We start from the raw sequence: 17672 nt of genomic DNA, 5'->3' as shown, positions 1-17672 counted from the left end.
ATGTGAACAAGATGTAAAAGTTCTTGTAAATTAACATTTACATGGCACTTTTTTGGATCATCAGGTAGTCTTATCCCAATGGCTACAAACAGCCTGCCCATTTTGAAGAAGGCAAGAAGAGTAAAATGTCTTTTAAAGTAAATGACTAGGAAAAAAAAGTATCATTAAATATGTCTCTCAAACTCAGAAGGTTACCATATAACATGTACACAAACAAAGCCTATATTTGCACTGAAATGCTTGCATGTTTCTTTTGATACTTGGCCAAACTTGATGGAAAAATACTGGAGAGTTCACAATGTATGCAGTCATTCATGTGCAAATAAACTCGCAGATCCGGGGATCAAAATATATAAACTGGAAATAGCTTTACTCGTCGTTAATGGCATTAAGGCAAAGTATGTACCCCACACTGCTTTATCCTGTGTAAGGAGGTGCTGTAACAGTTTCAGCATCTCAATTCTATTTACATAACACGATCTCGCACTGGCCAGCACTCTGCCTTGCAGATGCAGCCTTGTTTTGTCAGCCCTTAAAGGAACATGCACAATTTACTTCCGGGTGTTGGAGGATGATGCTTCAAGGATGTATGGAAAGAAGGAACGAACATGTCATGTTTAAATTTAGAGAAGATTAAATGCTCAATTTTTGATTTGAATTCAAATTTTCAAACACGGTGGACATTCTGATGGCAAACAGTTCTTAGGTAAAAGGGGGAAATGTCTGGAAGAAATGATGCTCAGAGCACTCTTTATGAATACTTGTTCTTTGGGGAAATCTACAAAAACTCATTAAAAAATATTCCTGTGCCCACTGTGCCTGAAGGAAATGTGGACAATGTCTTCTTTTTGTCATGAAGTGAGGATCACACTGTAGGATATAGGAGAGGTTAGTGTAATTAGTCTAATATGATCCTAAGGCTGGGTGTGACTCTCTTTATTTACTTATTTATCTATTTATTTATATCCAATTTTATTTAATTTTTTAAAATTAAATTTCCTTTCTTCTGCAGTGGGATTCAAAATAACATCTCTACATCAGTAGTTCAGGATTCTGGATAACAGTGCGGCAATTTAAAGAAGTTGCCAAAAATGTCCCTACAGTCACTTGTTAGATAAACCACATGCAAAGAGAAAAGATAAGTGAAATCATACCGTAAAGCTGTTGTTAACGTTTTTTGTGCTCGATTCAGCAACACTTGCATCGGACAGGTCCACCTCATCAAATATAAGGGACTGTGAAGTGAAAGGGAAAAAAAGCACAGTGTTAATAAAAGTGGTAATTCATTCTGCAATAATCTTTTTCCTTTAGTCAATGATATTCAATAGAAGCAGCTGATGGCCATGTATGACAATACCTGTTCAAAAGTCTATAATCACATGCAGTTTCTGCATTTCCCAGTCTGGTGTGGACACTCACATCCTGCTTCACCAAGCTGAGAGGTACAGGTTAGTAGGGACAAGCTCAGGACCCCAAGTCGGAATGTCAATTTGGTCATCTTGAAGATTTCAGTACATTACCCCTGATTCTGAATTGACCACCCAGTCATTCAACTATTTTATTCTATTCCAGATGTTTTTGTTCATAAAATAAAAGAAGTATTTATACCAGTGGTTTTCAAACTGCCCCCTAGACTCACATTCCACCTTAAGCAATCCCCCTGCCATGTGCTCTGTGATTAGTAAGGGATTGCTGAAGATGGTTTGTGAGTGGAAAGAAAAAGCTTTGAAAACCACTGTTTTAATCGTCCCTAATTGACTTGTTTTGTGCACGGTTTCATAATTCCTTAGGAAATGGGCCAATGACAATTTTTCTCAAGCAAATTATTTCAGTAAAAATTGGGTCTAGAGTAGTGGTTCTTAACCTCTTTTTGCACACATTACATACCACCTTAAGCAATCCCTTACCAATCACAGAGCACTTATGGCATAGGGATTGCTTAAGGTGAAATGTGAGTTTAGAGAGGCAGTTTGAAAACCACTAATTTCTAAAGTCTTAAATAAGTAATTCTATTCTACGTGATCAAAACCCTTCTCTGCATCCACCTTCTGAAACCTCCTTAGGAGAGTATATAATATTTAATAAATGGCACACATTAAAGTGGGAGTACCGATTTTTAATAAATCCTGTCTGCTCATCAGATATAATAAGTGGTAAAATATTTTCAAGTATATAAGCTTTAGATAGAATTTTAGTGTCAATATTGAGTAAAGAAATGAGGAACATTCCACTGGGTTTTTATTCTTTTTATGAGTTAGCAAGATAGAAATCTCATAAAAACTGTTACAACTTGCCAAGTTTAAAAGAATCAGAAAGAACAGGACATAAATAAGGTGAAAGTAATGAGGAAAAAGCTTTATAAAATTATCCAGGAAATTTATCAGGATCTGGTGACTTCCCAGAGTGTAGTGAACATACAGCCTCGACAATTTCTTCATGGGAAATGGGTTGATCCAATTGGTTTTGATTAGCAGCTGATAATACAGGAATAATCAACTTATCTAAAAAAATATTATTCATTACAATATTATCTTTAGGAGAATCAGAACTATACAGTTCAGAATAAAATTCTTTAAAGGTATTATTTATTTCTAAATGATCAGTTATCATATCACCATTAGCTTTGCAAATTTCTTTAATTTGATATTAAAGTTAAAGCTTTTAATCGATTAGCCAATAATTTACCTGTTTTATCTCCATGGACATAAAATTGACTTTTTTGCTTTTAAAAGTTGGATATGATAAAAGAAGGAAGTATTTAGATTTAATTTCAATATGCCATTTATATAGACCAGGATCTGGAACCAGAGCATACCTTTGATCTAATTGTTTCAGTTGATTAGCTGTCAGTTTTCTCTTAAACAGCCTTTGTCCTAATGCTTGCAGTGTAAGAAATTATTTGTCCCCTAATAAAAGCCTTAAAAATGTCCCATACAATAAGACTTGAAGTCTCTTGCACAGTATTTTTTCAAAAAAGAGAGTAATTTATTTGTTCAATAACTTTAAAAATTCCTTATCAGATGGTAAGATTGATCTAAAATGGCAATATCGGTTTATTTGAGGAAGACCAGGAAAAGTTAAGGATAGTAACATAAGAGCAATTTCAAATTGATTAATAGCTCATCTTTATGTGCCCTCCACTCTCTCCTACAATTTAAAGTAGTCCACAGGGCTCACATGTCCAAAATCAAACTATCTTGTTTTTATGCAGATGTATCTCTGTGTTGTGATAAATGTAACAATGGAGTTGCTTCATTATTTCATCAGAGTTTTGAGAGACATTGGAATGAAGTATTTCATATTTTCTCTGCACTTTTTAAAGAGAATTTTGCATCTAATCTCTTAACTGCTTTATTTGGTATTTTTGGAGAGAGTGACATAACTTTAATGGCATCTGATCTTTTATTTCTCTTATGGGTAGGCGGGTCGTGCTGCTCAGACAGAGGAACATTGCTCGTCATGTCATGTTTAAATTTAGAGAGGATTAGATGCTCAATTTCTGGTTCAATTCAAATTTTCAAACACTGTGGGGACCCTTTTTAAATTACTTTCATAATTTTTGATTTGTTATGAAAATAGAAGTATTGACTAATGAGGTAATTTATCACTGATAAGAATACTGTCTCTTTTTTCTGGCCAAACGGCTTCTTTCTTGGTAGTGGGTTTAGAGTTTCTTTTCCTAATAAAATAATAAAATATTAAATCAAAGCAAATTGTTTGATTAAAATGTGGGGTACCTTGGATGAAATGATATGATTTAACAATAAGATTCCACCTGCATTGAATTTGCCCATCGTTATTGAATGAAGATCTACCGGGACCAATGCCTGAAGAGGGCGCACAAAATCAGTGAACCAGTGCGGACTCGAAAGGCCAACATGGCTCCGTAAATGGTTATATGGTTAAGTGTAATGTATCCTTCTGACTTTTAACATATATACTCATGCACTCTGTAATTTTTGATGTTAATAAAAATATTGAAAAAGAAAGAAAACCACTGATTTGAACAAAATAATACAACAATTCAATTTTCTGTATGGCTTTCTTAGGTGAACAGGATTTCCAATTTAGTGCTAAATTATTGCTAATTTTCTACCATAGAAACAAACTCAAACTCAGTCAGATCTCAAATAAGATGGTTTACTTAGTTCTGTTGGAGTTTTACAGGCCACAGGAAACACACGCATTCTATCTGATCAATCTGGGCACAAACTTAAACTGAGGTCCCAAAAGTGATAGTATGAAATGATAAGATCCCATCTATTTTGTTGCTTTATTTAGAAGCGAGGGACGAAAGCTTGCAACAAGCGTTTAAACAAGTGGTTTAAGAACCTAAGAAATAGGAACAGAAGTCAACTACCCAGCCTGTTGAGCTTGCTCTGTTCTTCAAAAATAACTTGGCTGATCTGGCCGTGTACTTAGCTCTACTTACCTCAGAACCTTAAATTCCCCTATTCTTTAAAAATCTACCCATGCGTGTCTTCAATGCATTCAATGGCGTAGCTTCTGCTGCTTCCTGGGGCCAAGAATTCCACAGATTCACAGCTGCCTAGCAAAAGCAGTTCCTCCTCATCTCTGTCCTAAATCTAGTCCTTGAATCTTCAGTCCAGTCCCCCAGTTCCAGTCTCACCTGCCAGTGGAAACAGCCTCCTTGATTTTATCCTACCATATTTCTCTCTTTCATAATTTTGTTTCTTCTTTTCTTTGGCTTGGGCAAAGATTTATGGAGGGGTAATGTCCACGTCAGCTGCAGGCTCATTTGTGGCTGACAAGTCCGATGCGGGACAGGCAGACACGGTTGCAGCGGTTGCAAGGGAAAATTGGTTGGTTGGGGTTGGGTCTTGGGTTTTTCCTCCTTTGTCTTTTGTCAGTGAGGTGGGCTCTGCGGTCTTCTTCAAAGGAGGTTGCTGCCCGCCGAACTGTGAGGCGCCAAGATGCATGGTTTGAGGCATCTACTTTAATTTCCAATATTTCTTTCAATACCTTGGGATGAATTCCATAAAGACCACGGGATTGATTGATCTACCTTACTACATTAACCATTATTAATTGCCTTTCTCATCTCCCAGGGGCCTATATTTTATTTGGCATTCTTTTCCATTTTATACATATATCAGAACTCTTATGATCCGCTCTTATATTCTGTTTTAATTTACTTTCATAAAATATATTTCCTTTCTTTATTACTTTCTCTTTTTTTGCTGCTTTGCAAGGTTTTCCCAATCTATTAGTTTCCCAGTACTCCTGGCTACTTGTTTCGAGGCTTCCATTCATTAACACTAGCTTTTTATTCAAGATTTAGTTAATTACCCAAATTCCTTAGATCCTGTGGTTGGAACCAAATTTAGGACTTTAGATCAATGCTCCAAGCTTCTTGATACCAGCTGATAATTAAACCATTATATTGCCAAAGCCACAGATTCAATCCTTTGACTCCTGCAGACAGATCATTCTCAAGTTTTGAGGTATGAGTTGATATAGTGTCACCCCATTGTGCAAATTAAAAAGACTCGGTACAGTCTTGGTCTCAATAATTACCTGGATTTTACTTTAGTCTCAATAGTTACCTGAAAAACTTAGCATGAACTAACTTAAACAAACAGCTGAAGAACCAGATAGGAATTTTAACTGGAGCACATTAAATGCTTGTATCCAAGTCTCCCAGAGCAAAGTATAAGGCTGTTATGACTCAATGTTATGCAAATTTTATATTTACTTTCAATTTAAGGCATTGTTTCATCTGACAGATGTCATGGTATTCTTTTTCTAAAATACTAATATCAGATGATTTTCAAATACTATTTCAAAGTCTATTGCAATTGGGTCACTTCATTGTGTTTTGAAATTAAAACCATGATTTCCATTCTAGGTCCAAACAACTATGCTATGTTGTCACTGTGCATTTTAGCTGTTTATCTACCCTTCTCCATCTCCTGGCACAAATTTTTAGCTCCAACATCTCTCCAGTGTTGATTTTGGTTAGGTTTTACAAAACAGTATTTAGCCCTCATTGGATCCTTGTCCAACAAGAAAATTCCATCAGCTTTGTCATTCAGTGTGTGAGCAATGTGTTATGGGGTGAGGAACAGGACACACTACTCCATGCTCTTATCACAGAAATAAGATTTCTAGGTGTGCTGAGGAATGGACTCTCAAAGCTGAATAGCTTCCTTGAAAAAAATCCAATATCTCCTCTGGCACCTGGGATTTCCTGACTCCCTGACCACCCACCCACTTCTCAAGCACTCGCTGTCCCATGTGTGGGAGAGTCTGCACTTCTTACATTGGTGTCACTAGTCACCCCAGAACCCATAGAACTAGACTGGAAGCAAGTCATCCTTGAACCTAAGGGTAAAGAAAAAGGAAGAGATCTTTTTTAAAGCAGTAAAGATAGGAGAATTTAGAATTCCTCGATATTTTGTTTTCAGTTTATTACCTCATGAGATGTGACTGACACTGCCAAGTTCAGCATTTAATGCTGATCCTGAACAGCCCTCAAGAAGATGGTAAACCACATCTTGCACCACCACAATCCACACTTCCATGCTACATTCACTCAGGCATTCTGGAATTCTGATCCAGAAATTAAGAAGGAACAGCAGGTTACGATGCATGTGCAACTTAGAGACAAACTTATAGCTGGTGGCGGTCTAACGTACTTGTTACCCTCATTATGTTTCCTTGGTGGTAGAGGTTTCCAAAATGGAAGGTTGTTTATAAAAAAAAGATGGCACATTTATGCAACATCATTTTATAGATGGTATATATTGCAGCGACAATGCTGAGAGTAAAAATTCAGGGTGGTGCATGGAGTTCCACTGAAATAACATCAGATCATAAACATTACATTGATATGTAATAAAATAGAAATGTAATATTACACCAAACTGCCTTTAGTCTGCTAAAAGGCAAACAAATAGTCACCATTAGCATTGTCTGGGACTCTGCGTTCAGAGAAAGAGAAGCCAAAAAGAGACCCCCAGTATCACCAAGTGTTCGTGGATTCGCCTCCAGTGCTCCCGCAGTCTCTGAAGCTGCACACAGACTCCAGTTGAGTTCAATGTCTTCAGTATGGTGCAAGTGACCATGTAAGTATAAAGTATTTCCATCAAAAGGAAAGAGAGTCACAAAGTGAGCCAATCATAGCAGAATAAACAACTTCTAACCTTCTATCATAACCACAGAAATATATCTCTAGTCAATTTTCTTCCTGCCAATGGAAATCCATCTCTCAGTATGAGGCTGATGAAATTCGGGGAAGTTTAATGTCATACACACTGACGGGTTTAATGTTAAACTCAGTCATGTTGAAGATGGCCAGCGTCTTCACTTATAATCTGCAAACATCATCTGCCGCTTATCAGTATATCCATGATTGTTGCATGTTTCATATCAAGATTTGAAACTGTAACTTTAGTTACAGTTGGGAAATACCTCCACTCTGGCCTTGTGATGAAGGTCACTAATGAAAGAAGTAACGGAGGGAAGTGTCACTCCTTGAGGAACTCCTGCAGTGATGTCCTGGCACTGTGATGATTAACTAAAAGCTGTAGGCATCTTCCTTTATTCTGTGTATGATTCTCCTTGATTTCCATCATCTTATATATGGTTGAGTGCCTCCTTGACCTCTGGAATTCTGTTCTTTGGTCCATATTCTGAGCAGGTCTGCAAAGTAGCCTTGAGTAATTATTTGAAGGGCCATTAGCTGAGCTTCAGTGAGCAAAGTACTGGTGAGGAAGTGATGATTGTCAACACTACCAACAACATCTTTCATCACATTGCTGGTGATTGAGTGTGGACTGATGGAGCAAATATTGACTGAATTAGATTCATTTTCTTTTTGTGAACTGGAGATGCCCAAGAAATTTTTTCAGATGTTAGTGTGGTAGATACAATGAAACCCCGATTTTTCGCACCCCAATTCGGATATAACATGATGATTCATTGGACTCAGCAGTCAATTCATCATGTGTAGAGAAATTCTGGGAGAAGGATCAATGGAGCAAAGAAGTGCTACAACAGTGGTAATCTGCCAACGATGAATGCCAACATATGACTCCAAGATCATACGTAACATAACTATAGCACCAGTGGAGGAAAGTGCACTGGTTCTCGAACCACAAGAAGATGATAATGAAGAGCCTCCACCCCCACCCTCAAAAGAGTCTACATTCAAGCAACGAACACTCAATCACTTTTTTAAAGAAATAAACTGTAAATGATGATAGCTAATATTCTTGAATGTTCTTGAAAACGCTGATTTTCTTGAACCCAGATTCAGCGGAACTCCGTTTTTCTCGTGATGACATTTTTTGACCTCAACGATCATGTTATAATGGGATCACACTGTATAAGGAAACTTTGGTGAGATGCGCAAATCTTCAGCGCCTCAGCTACAACATTTTCTGGGTCCCATCACCTTTTCTTCATCTTGCACACAGCCATTTCCTGATATCATGCGGAGTGAATCAAATTGGGTTAAACAGGCTTCTTTGTTGGTAGGAACTGCAGGAGGCTTTCAAGGTCCATTTCAGGCTGAAGATGATTATAGACACTCAGTTCTGGTCTTTGTATTTGTGTTGGGATCAATCGCTGTAGAAGATGGGAAGGTTCATGAAGATTCATCCTTCCATTGGCAATTTAACTATTTGCCACATTTCACACTGGATTATGACAGCAGGACAATAACTGATCTGTTGGCTGAGAGATAATTTAGATTTGTCAACAGCATGGTCCTTTAGCTGCTCTACATGTGAGTTCTGTGTTGTAACTCGATCAGATATACAGCTCACTTTTATGCAAGCCTGATGCTCTTCCAAGCCTGATGCTCTTCCAAGCATGCTCTACCTTGTTGTTCGTTGAACTACGGTAACCTAATGATTGACAATAATAGAAAACTGAGGGATATGCCAAGCCACAAGGTGACTGATAAAAGAATATAATTCTGCCTCAACTAATTGTGCAAAGTACCATATACCAAGTAAGCCATAATAATTGTGCCATTCAACACAATGCAGGTATCACTTCATCGCCATAAGACCACACCTACCAATATTATCAAGGGAAGATGTAGATTGGTGAGTACCTTACCAATGTCAACATATGCAATGCTTTGCTCTACCTTACCAACAAAAGTAGACCATTATGTTCAACCAACAAGTATAATTTTTAACTCTCAGTTGAGTTAACAGCAACTCCTGCAGCAAGTCAAGGCTGGGACGATGATTTGTGCGGAGCATTTACGGTTCTATATTTTGTTGAATTTCATGGTGTTTAATTAACATAATTTCACCACTATATATTCTGCACACTAGCAGTCAGTATGGATAATGACATGGTCACTGTCAGCTCTACTCACAGCTACGAGACATAAAGCCACAAATATAGCTTTAACAAAGGAAATGATTGCCGACCACCATAAGGGTTTCCAAAAAGTAAATTTACCATTAAGCCAAAACACCACAACCATGTGGTGCCCCCAAAATTGGTAAGATCCAATTTTTAGGCATGGGTTTCTCACTCGTTGGTTCCTTTTCCAACAGCTCACAACTATATCCTTCAGTAATCAGCCAGGTATGGTGGTTAGGGTTATACAGCATGGAAACAGGTCCTTTATCCCAATTTGCGCAAGACAACCCCAAGTTATCTCTCTAATCTATTCTCATTTGCTGGTGTTCACCCCATATCCCTCGAAACCTTTCCTCTCTATGTACCTATCCAAATGCCTTTTAACATAGCAATTATACCCACCTCTACCACTTACTCTGGCAGCTGGTTCCTCTCACCCCCTTTAAGATGTCCCTGCTCACCTTAAATCTATGACCTCTGATTTTAATCTCCCCTATCCTTGAAACTCTGACTAACCTTTCCCTGAACTTTGAATGAATAAAACCAATAAATATAAAGTGAATATGTAGAAACTTCTGTGAACTGAATATATAAAAAAATGAAGAAATAACAGGGATGGAGATGTATTGCAGTTGTAGCATGTTGGAGCTGCAAAGCTCAGTACATTCAATGAAAGTTGTATCTGTCACTTTGAGCAGTAATTTCAGAATCAATGGTGAGAGAGTAAATTTTAATATGTAACTTACTGAGTGGTTTTGATTCAAGGGGAAAATATTTTCTTTTGGATGGACTACCCTTAAACTGGGCTACAATGAGTATACTGGAGTCAGTGTTCTATAACTGGAAATAAAAGGTGTCAGAATGTTGTTATGTAGAGATTACAGATTGAAGCCATAGAGGAAAGAAAAAATGAGTTAATGAAAGCAGGGTGAGACAGAAATAAATAGTCAGTAAAATAATTAAAAGAAGGTAATTCACCTGAATGCACAAATGATCTTAACAAAACAGACAAACTAACACCCAATGGGTTCAACCTAGCAGCAACAATGAAGAAATAAACCAAGACTCAGAATTAAATATTCCAGGGTATTTGATGGAGTCATAGAGAGATAGAGTGTGGAAACAGGACACTGAGTCTGCACTGACCATCAAATATCCATTAACACTAGTCTACATTCAGCCCACTTTTTAAAATTCTTCCCACAATCTCATCCACTACTCCCAGGTTCTAGAATTCACCTATACAATGATATTTGGAAAGGACAGATAAAGTGGAAAAGGGGTGGGAAGTAGGAAAATAAAGGGGAATTCAATAATAAAGAATTACTGGAGGAACTCAGCAGGTCAGCAGCATCCGTGGGTAGAAATAGTCAGTCAATGTTTTAGATCTGAACCCTTTATCAAGAGTTAAAGACCATTTCTCCTTTGGATGTTGTCTGACCTGCTGAGTTCCTCCAGCAATTCTTTGCTCAATATCCCAGAATTTGCAGCTTTTGTGTTTTTAAATCCAATGACAGTTATGAGAAAAGATCTTAGTTTCAAATAACAAGTAAATAGAATTAATGAGTGGAAGATAAGAGATAATGAGGGATAGAAAGTACACATTGCAGCAGAGTGAATTACATCCTTCCTAAAAGCACAGATCAGAGAAAAAATAAATAAAGAAACAGGAAAACCTCACAACTAAGCAAATACAAAAAAAAGGGAACTAGAGTCCAGTTTATTTGACACCAAACAGAGTCTAATATTTACAGCAACTAACTAAATAACTAATGGTCATGGGCAAAATGTTTTACTTAATTCAGATAACTTAAACAAGTTTGTTTTAAAGTTTTGTATTTTAAGATTTTTTAATATTAATTTTAGTGATGTGTTTAATGATTATGAGCAGCAGTATGCCAACATGACCCATTGAACAGTTCACAAGTCAGGGTCTTGCTCCACTTTCCTGCCTATTCTTGATAACTGCTCACTCTCCAATAAGCCAGTGATATCAGATTTGAGTGCATTCCTTGGCTCAGCCCTTCTTTGGGGCAGAGAACTCTAAAATTCACAAACCTCAGAGAGGAAATTCCTTCTCATTTTCATCCCTATTCTGAAACTTTGCTTCCCAGTTCCTAGTGCTACTTACACTCGGGAAAACATTCTCTCAACATCGACCATGCCAACCCCCCTCAAAATTTTTAATGCTTCAATATGGTCACTTCTCATTCTTCTGAAGTTTAATGAGTATAGACTTGACCTTCTCAACCTTTCCCCATCCCTGGAATAAATCTTAGTAAAGATCAAGGAGGCAATTTAAGGATATTTACAAAAGGGAAGGGATGGCGTGTCAACCAGTGAGTGTTGTGTTGCAGAATGTGGTTAGACAGAGAAGCCGATAGTATCTCTCGTGCCTTCATCTGTGAGAAATGCATCCAACTCCAGCTCTTTACAAACCAAGTTAGAAAATTGGAGCTGGAGTTAGATGGACTCCGAATCAGTGGGGCCATTAAGGGGATGATAAACAGGAGTTACAGTGATGAAATCACACCTAGGAGGCAGCTGGATGACAGTCAGGAGAGGGAAAGGAAACAGAGAGGCAGTGCAGGGTACTCCTGTGGCCATTCCTCTCAATCCTATGTTTATAGTTTGGATAACGTTGAGGGAGACAACCTACCAGGGACAAGCCATAGCGATCAGGTCTCTAGCTCAGAGTCGAGCCCTGTGGCTAAGAAAGGGAGGGACAAGAAGAGGTGAGCTGTAGTGATAGGGGTTTCAATATTGAGGGAAACAGATAAGAAGTTTTGTGGAGGAGATCGAGAATCCCAGATGATATGTTGCCAGATGTCAGGGTATCTCAGATTGAGTTCATGGCATTTTCAAGAGAGACGGTCAAGGTCCAGATGTCAATAACATGGGTAGGAAGGGTGATGAGGTCCTGCAAAAAGAGTTCAGGGAGTTAGATGTTGAAGGACAGGACCTCCAGGGTTGTGATCTCAGGATTGCTACCAAGCTATGTGGTGGAGGAGAATACAGCTTAACTTGTGGCTAAAGAGATGGCGCAGAAGGGAAGGCTTCAGGTTTCCGGATCACTGGGCTCTCTTCCAGCAGATGTGGGATCTATACCAGTGACTTGCATTTGTATTGGAGGGGGATTAATTTCCTTGCGAGAAGGTTTGCTCGTGCTGCTCCAAAGGGTTTAAACTAGATTTGCAGGGGGATTGGAACCAGAATGCCAGAACAGATGATGGAGTTGAGAGGGAAAAAGATTATGTTAAGACTGCATATAGAGATAGACATCAAAGGGTTTTTCAATGAAAGGAGCATTGTAGGAAAGGCAGATGAGCTTAGAGTATGGATTAGCACATGGAATTATGACACTGTGGCCATTAGTGAAACTTGGGCAGGATTGCCAGTTCAATGTTCTAGGGGAGGGATGAAAGGGAGAGAAGTGGCATTGCTCATCAGGGAAACTATCACACTGTGCTCAGGAAGGATAGACCAGAGAGCTCGTCTACTGAGGCTAGAAGGGTGGAGCTGAGGAACAGGAAAGGTGTGACCATATTAATGGGTTATTATAGAAAATTGGAGGAGCAAATTTGCAGAGAGATAGCTGTAGGGAACATAACATTGTGATAGTAGATGATTTTAACTTTCCACATATTGACTGCGACTCTCATACTGTAAAAGGGATAGATGGCTTAGAGTTTATCAGAAATTCAGGAAGGTTTTCTGATCAATGTATCATGGTACCAACTAGGGAGAGTGCAATACTGGATCTCAGGAAACAGGTGACAGAGTATGTATAGGAGTACACTTTGGTTCAGTAATCATAATGGCATTAGTTTCAAGATAATTATGGATAAGCATTGGCCTGGTCCTCGAGTTGAGATTCTAAATTAGAGAAAGGTCAATTTTGAGGAAATGTGAAAGGGTCTAGAAAGTGTGGATTGGGATAAGTTGTTTTCTGACAAGGACGTGCGAGGTAAGTGCAAAGCCAATGAGTGAAATTTCAGTAAGTGAAATTTTGAGAATACATAGTTTGTTTGTTCCTGTGAAGATTAAAGGCAAAGTTAACGGGCATAAGGAACTTTGGATTTCAAAAGATACTGGGGATCTTGTATATTGTATAACCAATATAAGTGAGAAGGAGCAAATGTGGTACTTGAGGAGAATAAAAAATGCAAGAGAAAACTTAAGAACAAAATCAAGATGGCTAAAAGAAGATATGAGGTTGCTTTGGCAGAGAAGATGAAAGAAAAACCTAAGGGCTTCTACAAGTATATTAAGAGCAAAGGGATAGTAAGGGACAAAATTGGTCCTCTTGAAGATCAGAGTGGTCAGCAATGTATAGAGCCCAGAAGCAATGGGGGAGATTTTTTGGATCTGTATTTACTCAGGAAACTGGCACAGAGTATAGGGAAGTAAGGCAAACAACAGTAAGACATGGACCGTATACAGACTCAAAACGAGGAAGTGCTTGCTGTCTTAAAGCAAATAAAGGTGGATAAATTGCCAGGGCCCAACAAGGTATTCCCTTGGACCTTGAGAGAGGTTTGTGCAGAAATTCCTCAGCCATTGGTGAGGGTGCTGGAGGATTGGAGGGTAGCTCATGTTGTTTGTTGTTTTAAAAAGACACCAAAAATAACCCAGGAAATTATAGGGCGGTGATCCTGACTCCCAGAAAAGTTACTGAGGAAAGGCAATAGATGTTGTCCACATGAACTGTAGTAAGGTCTTTGACAAGGCCTCACATGGGAGGTTAGTCAGGAAGTTCAGTCACTTGGTACTCATGGTGAGGAAGTAAACTGAATTCCAGAGGTTTTATGGGAGAAGGCACAAGTGGTAGTGAGTTTTTATCTCTCTGACTAGAGGCCTGTGTCTCAAAGATCAGTGCTGGATTCATTGTTGTTTCTAATCCATATCAATGATCTAGATAGATGATAATTTGGTAAATTTGATCAGTAAGTTTGCAGATGACACAAAGATTAGAGGTGAGTGGACAACAAGATACTTTTTCAAGGCTTGCAAATGGATCTGGACGAGGCCAGTTGCAAAAGTGGACTGCAAAATGGCAGATGGAATTTAATGCAAACAAGTGTGAGGTGTTGGATTTTGGAAACCAAGGTATGACATACATGGTAAAGAATGGGGCATTGAGGAGTCCGGTAGAACAGAGGGACCTGCAAATACAGATACACAATTCTCTGAAAGTGGCATTATCGGTAGATAGGTCATAAGGTCGAGAGCCTTTTGCAAATTGGCCTTCATAAATCAATGTATTGACTATAGGATTTGGGATATTACAGAAAACTTGTATGAGACATTAATAAGGCAAATTTGGAGGATTGTGACTACTTGAATTGGCTAATCCATGGGAAAATTGAGATGAAATATGAAAGTTGACCAAATCAATTTATCTTTTTTGCCAGTTATGGACTTTTCAGATGGCTTGTGTACCTTTGAATCCTTGGCATAGTAAAGAGTCCGTCCCCGTAACTTGAAGTATCTTCTTTTCCATCGCTGAAATGAGCTGGTTTGCTTCAGTAAAAATCCTTCTTTTATACTTGTCTAGAAACAAATTAAAACGCAGCAATGAGCACAACTGAGCAGATACAATTTCATGAAGCAAATAACATTTTTTTTCATATAGTGATGTCAGTAAAAGTATCAACACAAAATTTTCAAGGTGTTAACTGGAGCCCAGTGCTTCCTATCTGAGTCAGAAAGTCTTGGACTAAAGTTTTTGAAAGACTTCATCATGTAATTTTGGGTGCATATTTTCCAATACAGTATTGAAGGGTTGCTTCACTGCTGAAGTAGTGTCTATTCAGTCATAGAGTCATACATCATGACAACAGGCCCTTTGGCTCAAATTACCCATGCCGACCAAAATGCACCAGCCACACTAGTCCCACTTGCCTGCATTTGGTCCATAGCTCTCTAAACCTATTCTATCCATGTATCTGCCTTAAACATTGCAATAGTACCTGCTTCAACCTCCTCCTCCATCAGCTTGTTCCATACATCCAACACACCTGTGTGTAAAAAAGCTATTCTTCAGGTTCCTATTAAATCTTTCCCCCCTTCACCTTAAACCTATCATGTCTGGTCCTCGATTCCCTTACTCTGGGCAAAAGATTGTGCTTTATGAGCTGAGATGAGACTACATCAAACTGAGGTCCAACCTGCCTCTTCTAATGGACAAATAATTCCATAGCATTATTTAATCTAAAAGTAAGAACTTATCCCTGGATTTGGAGATTGACAGGTATTTGATTAATCAGAACATCAAGGGTTATGGGGAGAAGGCCAGAGAGTGGAGCTAAATGGGAGGATGGATTAGCTCATGATAGAATGGCAGAGCAGACTCGATGGGCCAATTGACCTCCTTCTGCTCCTATATCTTGTGATCTTGTGGATTCTGACAAATTCTTATCCCTTACCTGGCATAATTAAAATAAATTATCTGGTCGTTATTGCACAGTTTTATCACAATAGCTGTGCACAAACTGGCTCTCACATTTCTTTGTGACGAACACAGTTACCCTTGCTGAGTACACTTACCTGGAATGGGAATATTTCTGTGCAAAGAAAATGAGTTAACTGGCAAAAGACAGCAGTAAAATCTTCTGAAGCCACCTCAAAGAAATCAACGTCAACAGATTGAATATCCCCAATTGAATATCCCACTGGACAAAAGAGGAGCAGTGGCTCGCCAACCACACATCATTGGTAGTCACACTGTGGTGGACCAATGGCTAAAGTCATTAAGCAGCATCCTTAAGGTACTGAGGAACATTGTAACATGGATATTGTGGGCAGCAGGAGCTTTGTCCTTCAGTAAAATAGGAACAATTGAAACCTGTGACTATCGGGAGACATACCCCATGAAGAATGGTTTGGATAGGATCCTGCTTGAGGATATTCTAAGATTTTACTGGTGTTAACCCATGACAGTTGAAATGCACCTGTCCTGGAGAAAAATGTGTCCAAAGGATAGACAAGAAACAAGGTATCCTCAATGGAAAACAGCAGACATGGTTGGAAGAACCAGAATAAAATTCCTCTTGTGCTGTTTTTCCACTCTTCCAGATCACTGACTTGAAGCAGGCCCAATGAGTACGTCAGTAAAAATAAAGCCAACCACTGGAAAATCCTTTGCATTTTCCAAAACGTCCACGACATATCTATTACTCCTCTCTCTTCTTTCAGCTTTGTGTAGGGACTATTTTCTTTTGGTTAATCCACCAACTCGATCAATTCCCCTTCTCACCGAACCTTCCTGCACAACATCAGCAGATGCAAAACATGCTCTTTTTTTTAAACCCATTGTTCCAAAATTCTCTTCAGATGAAAGAACTGTCTACTTGTACTTCTTTTAATTTAATGTACTGTATCTGATGTTCATGATGCTCATGGCTCATCTTTTACCTCCATGGAACTTTCCTGTATGCCCCTTCATATCTAAAAATCTATTGAGCTCTGATTTGAATACACTTAGTCTCTGAGGCCCCATTTGGATAAAAAATTCCAAAGATCCACTACCCTCTTGAATGGCCAACCACTTATCTTGAGATTGTAATGCCCTGGTTCTGAACACCCACCATGTCCACAAATACAAGGTCATGACCAATAAGAATTTTGAACATTTCAATTAGATTATCTTTCAATCTTCAATATTCAAGAGAATATAGATTCAGTCTGCTTAATTCTTCAGATGAAAAACCAGGCAAACTGTAGTCAAACTGGTAAACCTCTCAATATTCTAAATTTTAAATTTAAATTTAGACATGCAGCATGGTATCTGCCATTTTGGCCCACAAGTCCGTGCCGCCCAACTTGCACCCAATTAACCTACACGTTTGGAACAGTGGGAGGAAATCAGAGCCCTCAAGAAAATCCCACGCAAACACGGGAAGAATGTACAAATTCCTTACAGACAGCGCAGGATTTGAACCCTGGTCCCAATTGCTAAGGCAATGCACTAACCGCTACGCCAACCATACCACCCTGTCTTTTGCAAGTATACCCTTCCTTTGATATGGAGACCAGACTTGTACAATCTTTTCACATGCTGTCTCATCAAAACTATATATAATTTCAGTATAGCATCTTTTCTTGTAGTTCACCCTCTTGCAATAAATGCCAACATTCCTAATTGCTCACCTGCACAATAACTAGGTCCTCTGAACGTCCCACTTACAGCTAATTACATTTTTTGAAGCATGGTCACTGTCACAACGAAGGAATAAAACCTGTGGTCATCCCCCAAAAAAAGAAAATTAAAAGATGGTCTTCATATTTAAAGGAAAAATAATAACATGTGGGGAGGAATAAGG

At 38.6% G+C, this 17672-nt stretch overlaps 1 protein-coding gene across 12 annotated transcripts in view; it reads right to left on the bottom strand.

Annotated features, from left to right (window-relative positions):
• dgkh (diacylglycerol kinase, eta) overlaps positions 1-17672 on the bottom strand; it is a 516150-nt gene that overhangs the window by 311410 nt on the left and 187068 nt on the right. For all 12 annotated transcript variants that reach the window (XM_069889606.1, XM_069889602.1, XM_069889607.1 and 9 more), the window contains 2 exons: positions 14791-14901; positions 1155-1235 (listed from right to left, as the gene is read on the bottom strand). In XM_069889606.1, coding sequence (XP_069745707.1) covers positions 1155-1235; positions 14791-14901 — 192 coding nt within the window. The remainder of the gene's footprint in view (positions 1-1154; positions 1236-14790; positions 14902-17672) is intronic.

The sequence above is a fragment of the Narcine bancroftii genome, chromosome 7 (genome assembly GCF_036971445.1).
Source record: "Narcine bancroftii isolate sNarBan1 chromosome 7, sNarBan1.hap1, whole genome shotgun sequence".
Classification (NCBI taxonomy): domain Eukaryota; kingdom Metazoa; phylum Chordata; class Chondrichthyes; order Torpediniformes; family Narcinidae; genus Narcine; species Narcine bancroftii.
The sequence above is the reverse complement of the archived record's forward strand: the minus strand, read 5'-3'. Positions and strand labels throughout refer to the sequence as shown.